Genomic DNA, 12,009 nt, shown 5'->3' with positions numbered 1-12,009 from the left:
GGGGTTTTCTGTTGTTCTCCCGCCCTGGCGGGGGGTCGGGCTAGAAGATCTACTAGGTCCCTTCCGACCTTTAATCTATGAATCTATGAATCCTGACTCCTTGGCAGCTGCCAACTTCAGCGCTGAAAATGACCGTAGATATCTTGACAGGCAGGACAGACTGGTATCTTGTAGATTAAGTAAATTGTAGATGCATAAGCATTTGTGTCTATGAGGGGACTGCAGGATGCAGGGCTTCTAAATAGAAAACAGTTATTAGAATACAAAGAGTGGGGAAGAAAGAGGAAAATGGAGAGAGCACTGCTAGTAGAGATGAGAAAAAAGCAATCAACCCACTGAGGAACACAGAAATATTAGAATTACTAATGGACTCAGTGTCAGAGCCTGTTACTGTATCTGTCTGTAGAGTTGTCCTTGGCACTAATGGCACTCATGATCAACTTGGGTTGGCATCTCAGAGCCTATTTGCAAGTAGTCATGTTGGAGATCAGTGGGTGCGTCTAAACATGCATTTACTGAATGGTAACTTACTGCTAAGTTACTGTGCAGTAAAGGTTTTTAGGCCAGCATTTACACATGCAGCTGTGAAAGCACAGTAATGCTGTGTGTGGTTTAGTCCCAAGGCAGTCCACACAGTGTTCTTGCGCAGTAAGGCGTCTACATGTGCATTACTGCACAGTAACTAATTAGGCATAAATTTGATACCTCCCTGATGTAGGTATCAAATTTATGCCCAAGTCAGCATAAATTGCCATAGTTTACATGTGCAGTAACCTAAATTATTATGCAGTAATGTGCACATCTAGATGTGCCTGCTATGGTATATCTATCTCCCAATGGATAACTTGAACTTTTGCCCTGCTGTTTAGCTGGATCAGGGAGGGCCTTGCTTTAAACTAGGGATATGAGCTTCAGAGGCCTGACTCGTTTGTCTTGGGCAGCCCTGTTTTAAATTATGCCTAACTGACAAACCACATATGTTGGTCAGTGGAAGCTTGGACGCAAAACTTGGGAGAAGTATAAGAATATTGCTTGGGCATGAAGGGATGAAATCAGGAAGGCCAAAGTGCAATTGGAGTTGCAGCCAGCAAGGGACATGAAGGGTAACAAGGTTTTCTACGAGTATGTTAGCAACAAGAGGAAGGTCAGGGAAAGTGTGGGTCCCTTACTGAATGGGGGGAGCCAGCTTAGTGACAGATGATGAGGCCTGAAGTACTCAATGCTTTTTTTACCTTGGTCTTGACAGGTAAGGTCCTCTCTAAGACTACTGCACCAGGCAGCACAGTGTGGGAAGGAGATCAGCAGCCTTCTGTGGTGAAAGAACAGATTAGAGGCTATTTAGAAAAGCTGGAGATGTACAGGTTCATGGAGCCAGACGAAATGCATCTGAAGATGTTGAGGAAGCTGGCTGATGTGATTGCAGAGCCACTGGCCATTATCTTTGAAAACTCATGGCAATCGAGGGAGTCCCAAATGACTGGAAAAAGGGCAAATATAGTACCCGTCTTTAAGAAAAGGAAGGAAGAGGATCCAGGGAGCTACAGGCCAGTCAGCCTCACCTCAGTCCCTGGAAAAACCATGGAGCAGGTCCTCATGGAATCCATTGCTAAGCACTTGGAGCAGGTGATTAGGAACAGTCAGCATGGATTCACTAAGGGCAAGTCATGCCTGACCAACCTGATTGCCTTCTATGATGAGATAACTGGCTCTGTGGATATGAGGGAAAGCAGTGGATGTGATGTACCTTGACTTTAGCAAGGCTTTTGATACTATCTCCCACAGCCTTCTTGCAAGCAAGCTGAGGAAGTATGGGTTGGATGAATGGACTGTAAGGTGGATAGAAAGCCAGCTGGAGTGATGAGCTCAACAGGTAGTAATCAATGGGTCAGTGTCTAGCTGGCAGCCAGAATCAAGTGGAGTGCCCCAGGGGTTAGTCCTGGGGCCAGTTTTGTTCAATATCTTCATTAACTATCTGGAAGATGGGATGGACTGCATGCTTAGCAAGTTCATGGGTGACACCAAGCTGGCGGTTATAGTAGATACACTGGAGGGTAGGGCTAGAATTCAGGGTGACCTAGACAAATTGAAGGATTGGGCCAAAAGAAATCTCAAGAGGTTCAACAAGGATAAGTACAAAGTCCTGCACTTAGGATGGAACAATCGCATGCACCACTACAGCCTAGGAGCTGACTGGCTAAGCAGCAGCTCTGCAGAATCGTCCCCCCTGCCCCCCAGCACCCGTGTCAGCAATATGCCCTTGTTGCCAAGCTGGTTTACAGCATACTGGGCTGCATTAGTAGGAGCGTTGCCAGAATATCAAGGGAAGTAATTATTCCATTCTTCTGCACTGGTGAGGCCACATCTGGAGTACTGTGTGCAGTTTTGGGCCCCCCACTTTAGAAAGGATGTGGACAAGTTGGAGAGAGTCCATTGATGAGCAACAAAAATGGTTTTGGGGCTGATGCATATGACTTATGAAGAGAAGCTGAGGGAACTGGGTTTACTTAGTTTGGAGAAGAGAAGACAGAGGGGATTTGATAGCAGTCTTCAACTACTTGAAGGGTGGCTCCAAAGAGGATGGAGCAGCAGTTCCCAAACTCTGACAGATTGCACACCACCAATTGAAAATGATACAGCCTTAAGTACCACCACCAAACTTTTTCATATAAAGTAATTATAATAAATCTCTTAATGCGTACCACTGACAGGTTGTCTCCGTACCATTGGTGGTACCTATACCACAGATTGGGAACTGCTGAGCTAGACTGTTCTCAGTGGTGACAGATCACAGAACAAGAGGAGACTGTCTCAAGTTGCACTGAGGGAGGTTATGTTGGATGTTAGGGAAAACTTTCTTACTAGGAGGGTGGTGAAGCACTGGAACAGATTACCTAGAGAGGTGATGGAATCTCCATCTGTGGAGGCTTTTAGGGCCTGGCTTGACAAAGCCCTGGCTGGAATTATGTAGTTGGAGTTGGACCTGCTTTGAGCAAGGGGTTGGACTAGATCACCTCCTGAGATCCTTTCCAACCCTAATTTTCCATAATGTGTTAACATATGGTTAACATGCAACCCATAGGTCCTAGCAGACACCTTTCTAGTTGTTGCACAGCAGGGAAGAATCCAGGGGTTCTTGTGCCACTGGCACTGCCTATGTGATGGGTTAGAGGGCCACATGACAGGGAAGGTGGCTGTGTGCCACCAGTGCAGTCCATGCAGGAGCTACCCCTGCAGCATGCATCCTGCACCAAAGACACAGCCCTTGCTTTAAAAATTATTTGACGTATTCTTATGTTCTTGCTAGAATAGTGTCACTAGTTATTAAGAACTCTGTGGCAGGTACCAGCAACTTTATTTCCTTTTACTGAAAATGCAGGAAAAGATACCAGTTTTTCTAAAGGGTATTGAGTGATTCCACCCTGCCCTACTCATTAGTCATTTCTAGTTCATAAAAAAACCAAATCAACCAGTCTAAGAAATGTACCTAATAACAAAGACCTAAAGAAATGAGCTTGCTCTAGGGGTAAGACTGATTCATGACTGTCTTTTCAGCTTCAAATAATGAAACATCAAGTTTTGTTTGCAAAGTAAAGTTATCTGATCTGGGATAGGTCCCCATCCTCCTTTCAAGCCAGATTGCTTCAGGACTCTAGAGCAGTGTTTTCCAACCAGTGTGTTACGGCACAAAAGTGTACCATCAGAAATGAACAGATGTGCTGCGAATTTTGCCATGGCAGTGAGCTACAATTAGCTACAATAGGTGTGAGGATGGGGAATGCCTTAACAGGTGTGTCGCAGAAAAATTTTATTAATATAAGTGCTTTGGGCTGGAAAAGGTTGGGAAGCACTGCTCTAGAGGAGTTAAAAGCCATTAGGTATGAGAAACAGCTGAAGGCAAGTCACTGTTACAAACAGCTGTAGGTGCCCCTCTACACATGCAGGTAAAGGGGCAGTGGAATCTAATGTGTGATCCCACAATTATGCCTCCTGCCATGCACATGTGATCGTGCATTAGTTCCCATTGCACTTTAGTGCCAATGCAGAGGGAGCCTGGGATCCCCCTGCACCAGCTTCTATGGCTCCAAGCCCTGCAGTTTACAAGGCTGGCAATGGTAGAAGCATTTTCCCTCCTGCCCCTGCAGTGAGGCCCACACCTGATGAAGTGGGGGGGGGCACCTCTTTCCCCACTGTGAGCCCCAGAGCTAAAGAAGCTTGCAGGGGGGACAGCAGGGAGAACTCTGCCACTGTGGCAAGCTTCCTCAGCTGCAGGGCTGGCAGCAAGTGATGCAACCCTGTGCCTTAGAGACCTTCAGTTGATGGGGCTTCCAGCCACGGGAGAGCACCTGACCACATGTTCAATTTATAGCTTGATGAGAACTAGCCACAAAATCATTACGTGCTTTTTGTAGAATAACTGTGTAGTTTATTTCTTGTTTTATCATGCTATTAATTGGTTGAATGTGTAGCTGGGTCACAACTTAAGGTATAATTAACTAGTCAATTGTGTCTTTAGTGTAACATGCAGATGGGGCTTGAGACAGCAACTAGATCTGTGGTCCCCATGATAGCAATGTGAAGAGTATTGCAGTTATGGAATTCTGGTATTTCATTTATGTGCAGGGACAGAATTCAGGTAAGAACTCTTTTCTTTTGAGGGTCTAGATTTAAGCTTACTTTCCCTAAAAAGTTCCAGAACCAAACTACAATCATTGTCTTATGCATGGCTTAGAACTGAGAGATCCAACTGAAGGCCCATGGGCCATGTGTTAACATACAGCCAACACATAGGCCATGGGCCCCCAGTGGGCACCTCTCTTGCTGTCATGCGGTAGAGATGAGTCCAAGGGTCTGTGTGCCCCCAGCTCTGATCTTTCACATACCAAGGACATGCTAGGCAGAACACACAAGAGAAATTTTTTAAATCAAAGGAATTTTGATTTTTTTTTTTGTAACTTTTTATTTGTGATTTTAAAAGATTAAGTAGGAGACTTAGTTTTAAAAAAAAAATGTTTTGCCATAGCTTCAATGAATTAAATACTTGTGGGTTTCAGGCAATTGGTTATTATGAAGCTGCATTGAAAAGTGGTCAGCAGAATTTCCTGTGCTATGATCTGGCTGAGCTCTTGATGAAATTGAGGCAATATGAAAAGGCAGAAAAAGTACTTCAGCAAGCTTTAGAGCATGAACCAGGTATGTATTAGTTACTTGATTTACAACAAAACAGAAATTATTCTTTGTGTTTGTGTGATAGTTACAAATAAACAAGTGTAGCATAGGCATTATATTTGACATTTTAACCATTAGCGTAGGCACTGTATAACGAACAAGATGCAGTAGGATATAAAATTAAAGTTAACTTTTATTTAAAGGTACCTTACAAAGAATTTCTAAATTTGGGATTTTAACTAAGCAATATAATTGTTTGAACTTTGTCGTCTTTATTCAACATGTGCAGAGAGGACCTGAAAAGTGTTTCGTTAACATTCAGTGCTTTTGTCTAAGAAAGAGCATTTAACAGTGAACTTTGGACTTTTTCCTGGTTAGAAAACCATTAGGAGGATATTTTTATTATGCACCCCTTAACAAAAAATTATTTCATTTAAAATATTAATTGACCATTGAATTTATAGAAAAACAAACTGAGTTTTAAAGTCTGATTAAATATCTTTTCTCAACTTGTTTTCATGCTTTCAACTTTTTAATGTCACTGTTGTACTAATTAACCAGTTTTCCAACCTATATTAAGTCTCCAGATTTAATGAAAAAACAATCAGGAAAAGACTTACCCATGGTCTGTACTATGTTGGAATCTGTTCTCTTTGTTAGTTTATGTATTATCTGACTTTTGAGTTAGTGAGAGCTTCACTACCCCAAGAATCAGTTTGGCTTGCACATCCTTAAGCTTTCTTACCTCATTATTTTAAGAGGCAAAAAAGCACAAGCCAAGCTTATTTCTCTCTTGTAGTTCTTAACATTTTCTTGTCTCTTATGAATCCTTAAATGAGGGATCTACAAACCCATTGAGAGAGATGTGGAACAGTTAAGCATAACTTATAACTGTACACTATATATTGTTCATCAAAATAAAAATGAAACCCCCACAAAAAGTATTGTATGGAGTAATCCTAAATTGGCTAAGAGGAAGGCTAGATTTCATAATAAATTTCTTCCAGCTCTGTTAAAATATTTTCTACACAATATGTCCTTCAAGATGACCTGCTTATTGAGTGTTGCACATTGTATTTTAAGTATTTTAAAAGTGCATTTTGATATATATCTATCAGGGTCATCTATATCACAGGCTGGATGAGCATCCCTGAGCTGGTCAGCAGGCCAGACTGGGACTGGCCCCTTATGGAGCAGCTGTGGAATGGGCTAGGCCCTTGGACCAGCACAGGGCATACAATGCCCATGGCGTGCAGGCAGCCCAAGGGGGTTGGGTCAGGGTGTTGCATGCAGACCCCTCTGTGCCATGTGCAAATCGATTGTAGTTTGTGCTGGCCCCCAGAGCCATGTGCACAGTGAATCCCAGGGCTGGTGCATGCTGTACATGATGTGCACAGCTGGCCCAGCCACATGTTGCATGTAGCCTGGTGTGCACACTACATGTGGTGCCCTGCCAACTGGCTCCAGGTCTGTCAGGCACAGCATGGAGGAGATGCTCCATGGTGGCCTTCTGTGCTATGTGCAATGCACATGGCCAGTCAAGCCCATAGGGTAAGAGCCAGCACATGGACTCAGCCCTGCAACCCAAAGGCCAGATGTGGCTGTCATGATCCCTGTCTCGATATCCGTGATCCCTGTCTTTAACACACAGCTCTATATTTTGATTTAAAAGTAATAATCCTGTTTGAGTGAATACAGTCTACCTCTACTGTGTTTTAAAGCTGCCATTCTCTGTCAGTTTGTAAACAGATAAACATTATAGCAAATAGTTTATATTCCTCAAAGCTGTTTCTTTAAAGGTTTGACACAACCACTAAGTGAAGCTTAACTTCCAGCTTTTTTACTAGTCCCTGAAACATGTTAAAATAACCAAAGTTATACTTCCTTTACTGTCTGCATGAGAGTCCTGTCAAAGCAAGGAAGTTCTTGAAGATTAACAAGTACTTAGGGCACATCATGATCTCCAAGATCTCCCTGCTCCCACTGAAACCTACAAGGCAGTTTCTGTTGGATCTGGCCCCACACAGTGGTCTATAGCTGTGATCAAACACAAGTGCACGGCTGCAGAATGCTTCACAAGTGGCTAGTTGGGTGAAAATCTGAACCGTCATTGCATGACGGTTCACATGAAGATGTTTCAAAACATAGCATCTTCTGTAACTTGTCTGCCTGCCTCCCAGCTTGGTGCTGCTTTGAGAATGGGTGGGGGGAAAGGGAGTGGAGGGAGTTGGATCTGGAGGTTTTTTAGCCCCTGTTGGAGGGTGTATTGGAGTCTTCCTACCTTGCAGGAGCTCCAGTACATCCATCCCATCCTCCAGCGTTGGTTGGGGAACCCCTAGATCAAGCTCCCTCTTCACTCTTTCCCCACCTCTCCCATTCTGAAAACAGTGCCAGCTTGGAGGGGTCAGGGGCTGTTGCTAGGGGAAACCGGCTGCAGACTTGAAGCCAGCACCTAGGTTCCCCTCCCTCCTGGAACCAACAGTGAACTTCTGTTTGGTCCAGGGGATCACTGTAACTCCAGAACACTTCCTGCAAAGTGTTTTCAGTTGCAGTGAGGAGCTGCACTTATGTCTGTGGCCATTGATGTCAGTAGAAGCAGTTTTACACACTTAATTTGTACTTCATAGAAAGCATGCCACAAATACCTTTGTCTGTCTCATTCGTTGGAAATATAATTTTTTGTTTTTGAGGAAAGACCTACAAAGACTGCTCATTTATTCTTGTTTGTTTGTTTGTTTGTTTACCGGTTTTCAAATTCTTGCTGGATTAACTTTTAACCTTCTCCAAAGTTTAATTGTTTTATTTGTTGTACTGTTTGGACTGGATAGGAACAAAATACTGTCCTAACCTTTCAAACTTGAGCTGCTACACAACTCCTTTCTGTTGAAATACAGATATTCAATCTACTTTTCTTAGACTTTTGCCTGGAAGATGTACACAACTTCATTCTTTTGTTATGACTTGCCCACAAGATGTTCTCAAACCAGCCAATGCAGACAGTTCCAACTATAATCATGTTTCTGTTTCATACTACTCTTACAGTAAATGAATTATCTTCTCTAATAGAAGATTGCCGTTACCATGTTCTCCTAGCAAAAATCTACAGCAAAATGGAGAAGACTAATGAAGCTATTGTTTCATTACAACAGGTAAAACTAAAAGAACTGAATTCCTAATTTTTCCCTAGTATTCTGTAGAAATAAGAATGGCTGAAATGTATTTAAGAAATAGAAAATAAACCTAAAGCGAGATTGCCCAGAACATGGGTTATTAAGGGCTCAGTAGTGGTTAAATGTAAATTACTTTGTTAGATTTATTAGGTAACTTTGTTTGTTTGTTTGTTTGTTTGTTTGTTGGGTTATATGAATTTGGGATGTAAAGTCCAAGTCCTACTTAACATCACATCAGAAAATCTGAGATCATTTCAGTAGAGCAGTTGAAAATTGAATGAGTAGAGAGACTGCTGGTTTACACAGGCATTTGCCTCTAGTTCAGGGCTTCTGCACATTTGCAGAGCAGTGTGAGGCGCTTCTGATGGCAGTGCCTTGCACTTTGCTGTGTACAAAAGGCCGTAGTACATTTTGTTGTTAAAGGCAGCATTAACAGTTAAGAAACCGTGAGCTGGATTATCACCTAGAATGGGGCTTACAGAGAGTTCTGTAATGGAGACTGAAGCAGGAGCGAAATCGCAGCTGTAGCAGCTAAAGCAGGGGCGGGCAATTATTTCAGGTGGAGGGCCACTTACTGAGTTTTGGCAAGCCATTGAGTTCCACATGACAGGCAGCCAGGGGCAGATAAATATTAATTTTCTAAATTTTTTAGGAGCCCTGCAGGCCAGATAGAATGGCTTGGCGGGCCACATCCAGGCTCTGGGCCGCATTTTGCCCACCCGTGAGCTAAAGCAACAGGCTGGCACAGCAGAGGTGGTATGCAGCTGGAACCCCCATCTTGTCCAAAAATTATTTATCTGCTCATTTGTCCTTCTCATTTGAAGGAGAGTGTTGGGCTCGCAGGACTTACTCCACCATACACAAACCATATGGCTGGAACAGATATGCAGGCATATGTGGTTTGTGGTGCCACAAGGTGCACACCTTGCTCGTTAAACCGTATCCCATGCTGCTAATTTGCAGTGCTGGGGCAAAAAACCCTTAAGAAAAAAAACAGTGCAAAGCACACCAAAGTGCTGTGTGCTGGGACAAATGCAGAGACGGGGAGAAGGCACCCCTAGGCTGCCTGCTCCCCCATCTCCGTGGGCTGCAAAACCCCACACTGAGGCACCCTGTGCCCCAGCCAGCTGGAGAGTAGCACTTGGAGATGGGAAAGTAGGCAGCCCTGAGCTGCCTGCTCCCCTGTCTCCTTGTGCTGCTCCCCAGCTGGTTGAGGCACTTTGTGCCCCTGGCAACCCCTCTACGGCACATGGAGCTGCGGGACAATGCGTCTCACTGCAAACCACATGAGCAGGGCCATGCACTTCACCACAAATCTGTGCTGCTACTATTTGTGTTGTTGCAAATGTATACTCCTGCTCATATGGGCATAGCCTGTATGTTCTACTTTCATTTGTTCCACTTATAGTATTTCTGTTCTCAGGTATCTTTGATATAGTAGGAAGAACTTCTAGATTTGTTGTTTAGTCATGTTACATGGGAGTTCAGTTTTTGCGTTTCTGCCAGAGTTAAAAATCTCATGTAGAAAAATAATGAACCTTTTTGTAGTTCTGTTGATTTATGTCAGTCTTACAGAGAAAGGAGTGGGATTGCATTTTTGTGGTCTTCCTGAAGGGCTGCTTGTCAGTATGTAATGAAAACATTTTGAATTTGAATGAAAACATTGATTGAATCTGCTGTTCAATAAAAGCACCAAAAAGCTCCACTGAAGTGCCCGATCTATACTTTGACCTGGCTCTGCAGCATCTGTAATGTGCTGCTGCTTCTAGTAAAATGTGGAGTTTGTAGGGATTAAGTGTCTGCAGGAGCCATTTTTTCTTATGTAGGATCCCCTGGCCCTTCTCCCCCAAGTTTGAGCTAATTGTCATCACTTCATTGTGGCTTTTAGAGTGCTCCAGGTTCCACCTGGTTTTACAGGTGGCCAGATCTTGAACAATTTAGGTGGAAATGCGTGGAACAAAGAAAGCATTTGCAGATCAGTGACACTGGTTATTACTACATTCAAAATTGTCTGCCACTCTTTACCAATAATAGCTCTGGGAAGCTTATATACCCTGTAAGTAATATGTCTTCAAGTGTATTAACAACAAAGCTCCCCAAACAAGGCCTTGACTTAACTTTGATTGCTAAATACCTGCCCAAATAAGGTTTTGCAGCACTTCTAGGGGATGCCAGGTCTGGTAGGCTACAAAAGTTGTCATTTTAAACATACCTGCTTTCACACTTGGCTTCTTGTTAGATTTAAAAAAAAAGAAAAAAAAAAAAAAAAGAAACCTAGCTGGATCACATAGATCCATTTATAAAGAATTTCACTTCACTCTGGTGGAGAAATGGATTTTTCAAGAAACCAGTATGGTTCTGTATTCAACATTCTTTTCTTGGTATGTAGATCAGGAAAGTAGGACAGGGATTGAGATGAACTGGGTAGCACCTGACTAGGTAAGTGGTTTTTTATAAAAGTTCATGCTGCTCTCAACCAGTTAGTCTGAAATCAGACAGAAGGTAGAGCAGGGTGACACTAACACTATGATTTGTAGATGTTACACTGTGGGGGGGCTAGTACATACAATAAAATTATTTTAAGGTATTTATGAAACTGTGTATAAAATGCCAGAGGGAGTTATCTTGGGAAAGGACAAAGGCTTTTACCATTTTCTGTGTGGAAATAGGTTAATTCTTAGGTGTTTAAAAAGAGAGGAATAACCCAAACTGCATCTTCTTTAGCAATAAGAACTTTATGTGAAGTACCCCTCCCAATCTGGCAAGCATCTTCAAGATGTTCTGACTGCAGCATCTCTTGTGTATTTTTTTGTGTTTTTGCTTAATTACATTAACAAAATGTATTTTTATTATCTTGATTTTATAGGAAGTGTATAGCATGCTAATTTTCTCCCATCTCTTTTCCTTTATTTTTTTATTTTAACTCTCACGAGGCTCGGGAGATACAAGCCAGAGTACTCAAACGAGTTCAGATAGAGCAAGTGGATGCAGTTCCTACACAGAAGCAGCTGGCAGCTGAAATTTGTGCAGAGATTGCAAAACTTTCTACAGCCCAACGAAACTATGAGAAAGCAATTAAATTTTACAAAGAAGCTCTTGTTCATTGTGAAACAGATAACAAGGTCACTCCTATTATAAATAACTGTTATGTTGCCTTTCGTTGTACATGCCTTGCTATCTAACCCAAAACATTTACTTGTTAATTACAAAGTAAAATGCGTGTGTGTACCGTTTTTATTGCTGTTTCACATTGGATTTTTTTTATGCTTGTGGCTGGGCTGGGCTTGTCTTTACAGCAGTATGAGAGAGGGGATACTTCAAGTGTTGCCTGTAAACCAACTTCTGGCCACATGTACGTTTTTCTATATCAAGTTAAATGATGCTTTAAATTAATGTTAGTTGGCCATTTTGATGAGTATGGTATTGAGGTTCGAGTGCATCTCATGCTTGAACTAGTATTGAAATAGTGGAGCAGCTGCAGGGTGTAGTTCTAGTTAATTCAGCTCATCAATTTCTCATCATCAATCCAGCCACTTGGTAGCTTAATGCATTGTTTCCCTGAGTGGCTGCTTTCACTTGAATCTAGGTTAGTTCAAGTGAAGTGACTTGAATTACTGTTGCAAGCCCTGATAAATATTGAAGCCTTTACCTTTCTTCCCTCTCCATACCCCCT

The 12,009-nt window shown here is 42.6% G+C and overlaps 1 protein-coding gene across 1 annotated transcript in view; it reads left to right on the top strand.

Annotated features, from left to right (window-relative positions):
* TTC21B (tetratricopeptide repeat domain 21B) overlaps positions 1 to 12,009 on the top strand; it is a 111,755-nt gene that overhangs the window by 69,388 nt on the left and 30,358 nt on the right. The window contains exons 18-20 of the mRNA XM_019522733.1: positions 5,052 to 5,190; positions 8,209 to 8,315; positions 11,270 to 11,458. Coding sequence (XP_019378278.1) covers positions 5,052 to 5,190; positions 8,209 to 8,315; positions 11,270 to 11,458 — 435 coding nt within the window. The remainder of the gene's footprint in view (positions 1 to 5,051; positions 5,191 to 8,208; positions 8,316 to 11,269; positions 11,459 to 12,009) is intronic.

Source organism: Gavialis gangeticus, unplaced genomic scaffold, assembly GCF_001723915.1.
Source record: "Gavialis gangeticus isolate Ggan-Ray unplaced genomic scaffold, GavGan_comp1, whole genome shotgun sequence".
In the NCBI taxonomy this organism is placed as follows: domain Eukaryota; kingdom Metazoa; phylum Chordata; order Crocodylia; family Gavialidae; genus Gavialis; species Gavialis gangeticus.
This window is presented reverse-complemented; position numbering and strand designations above follow the sequence as displayed.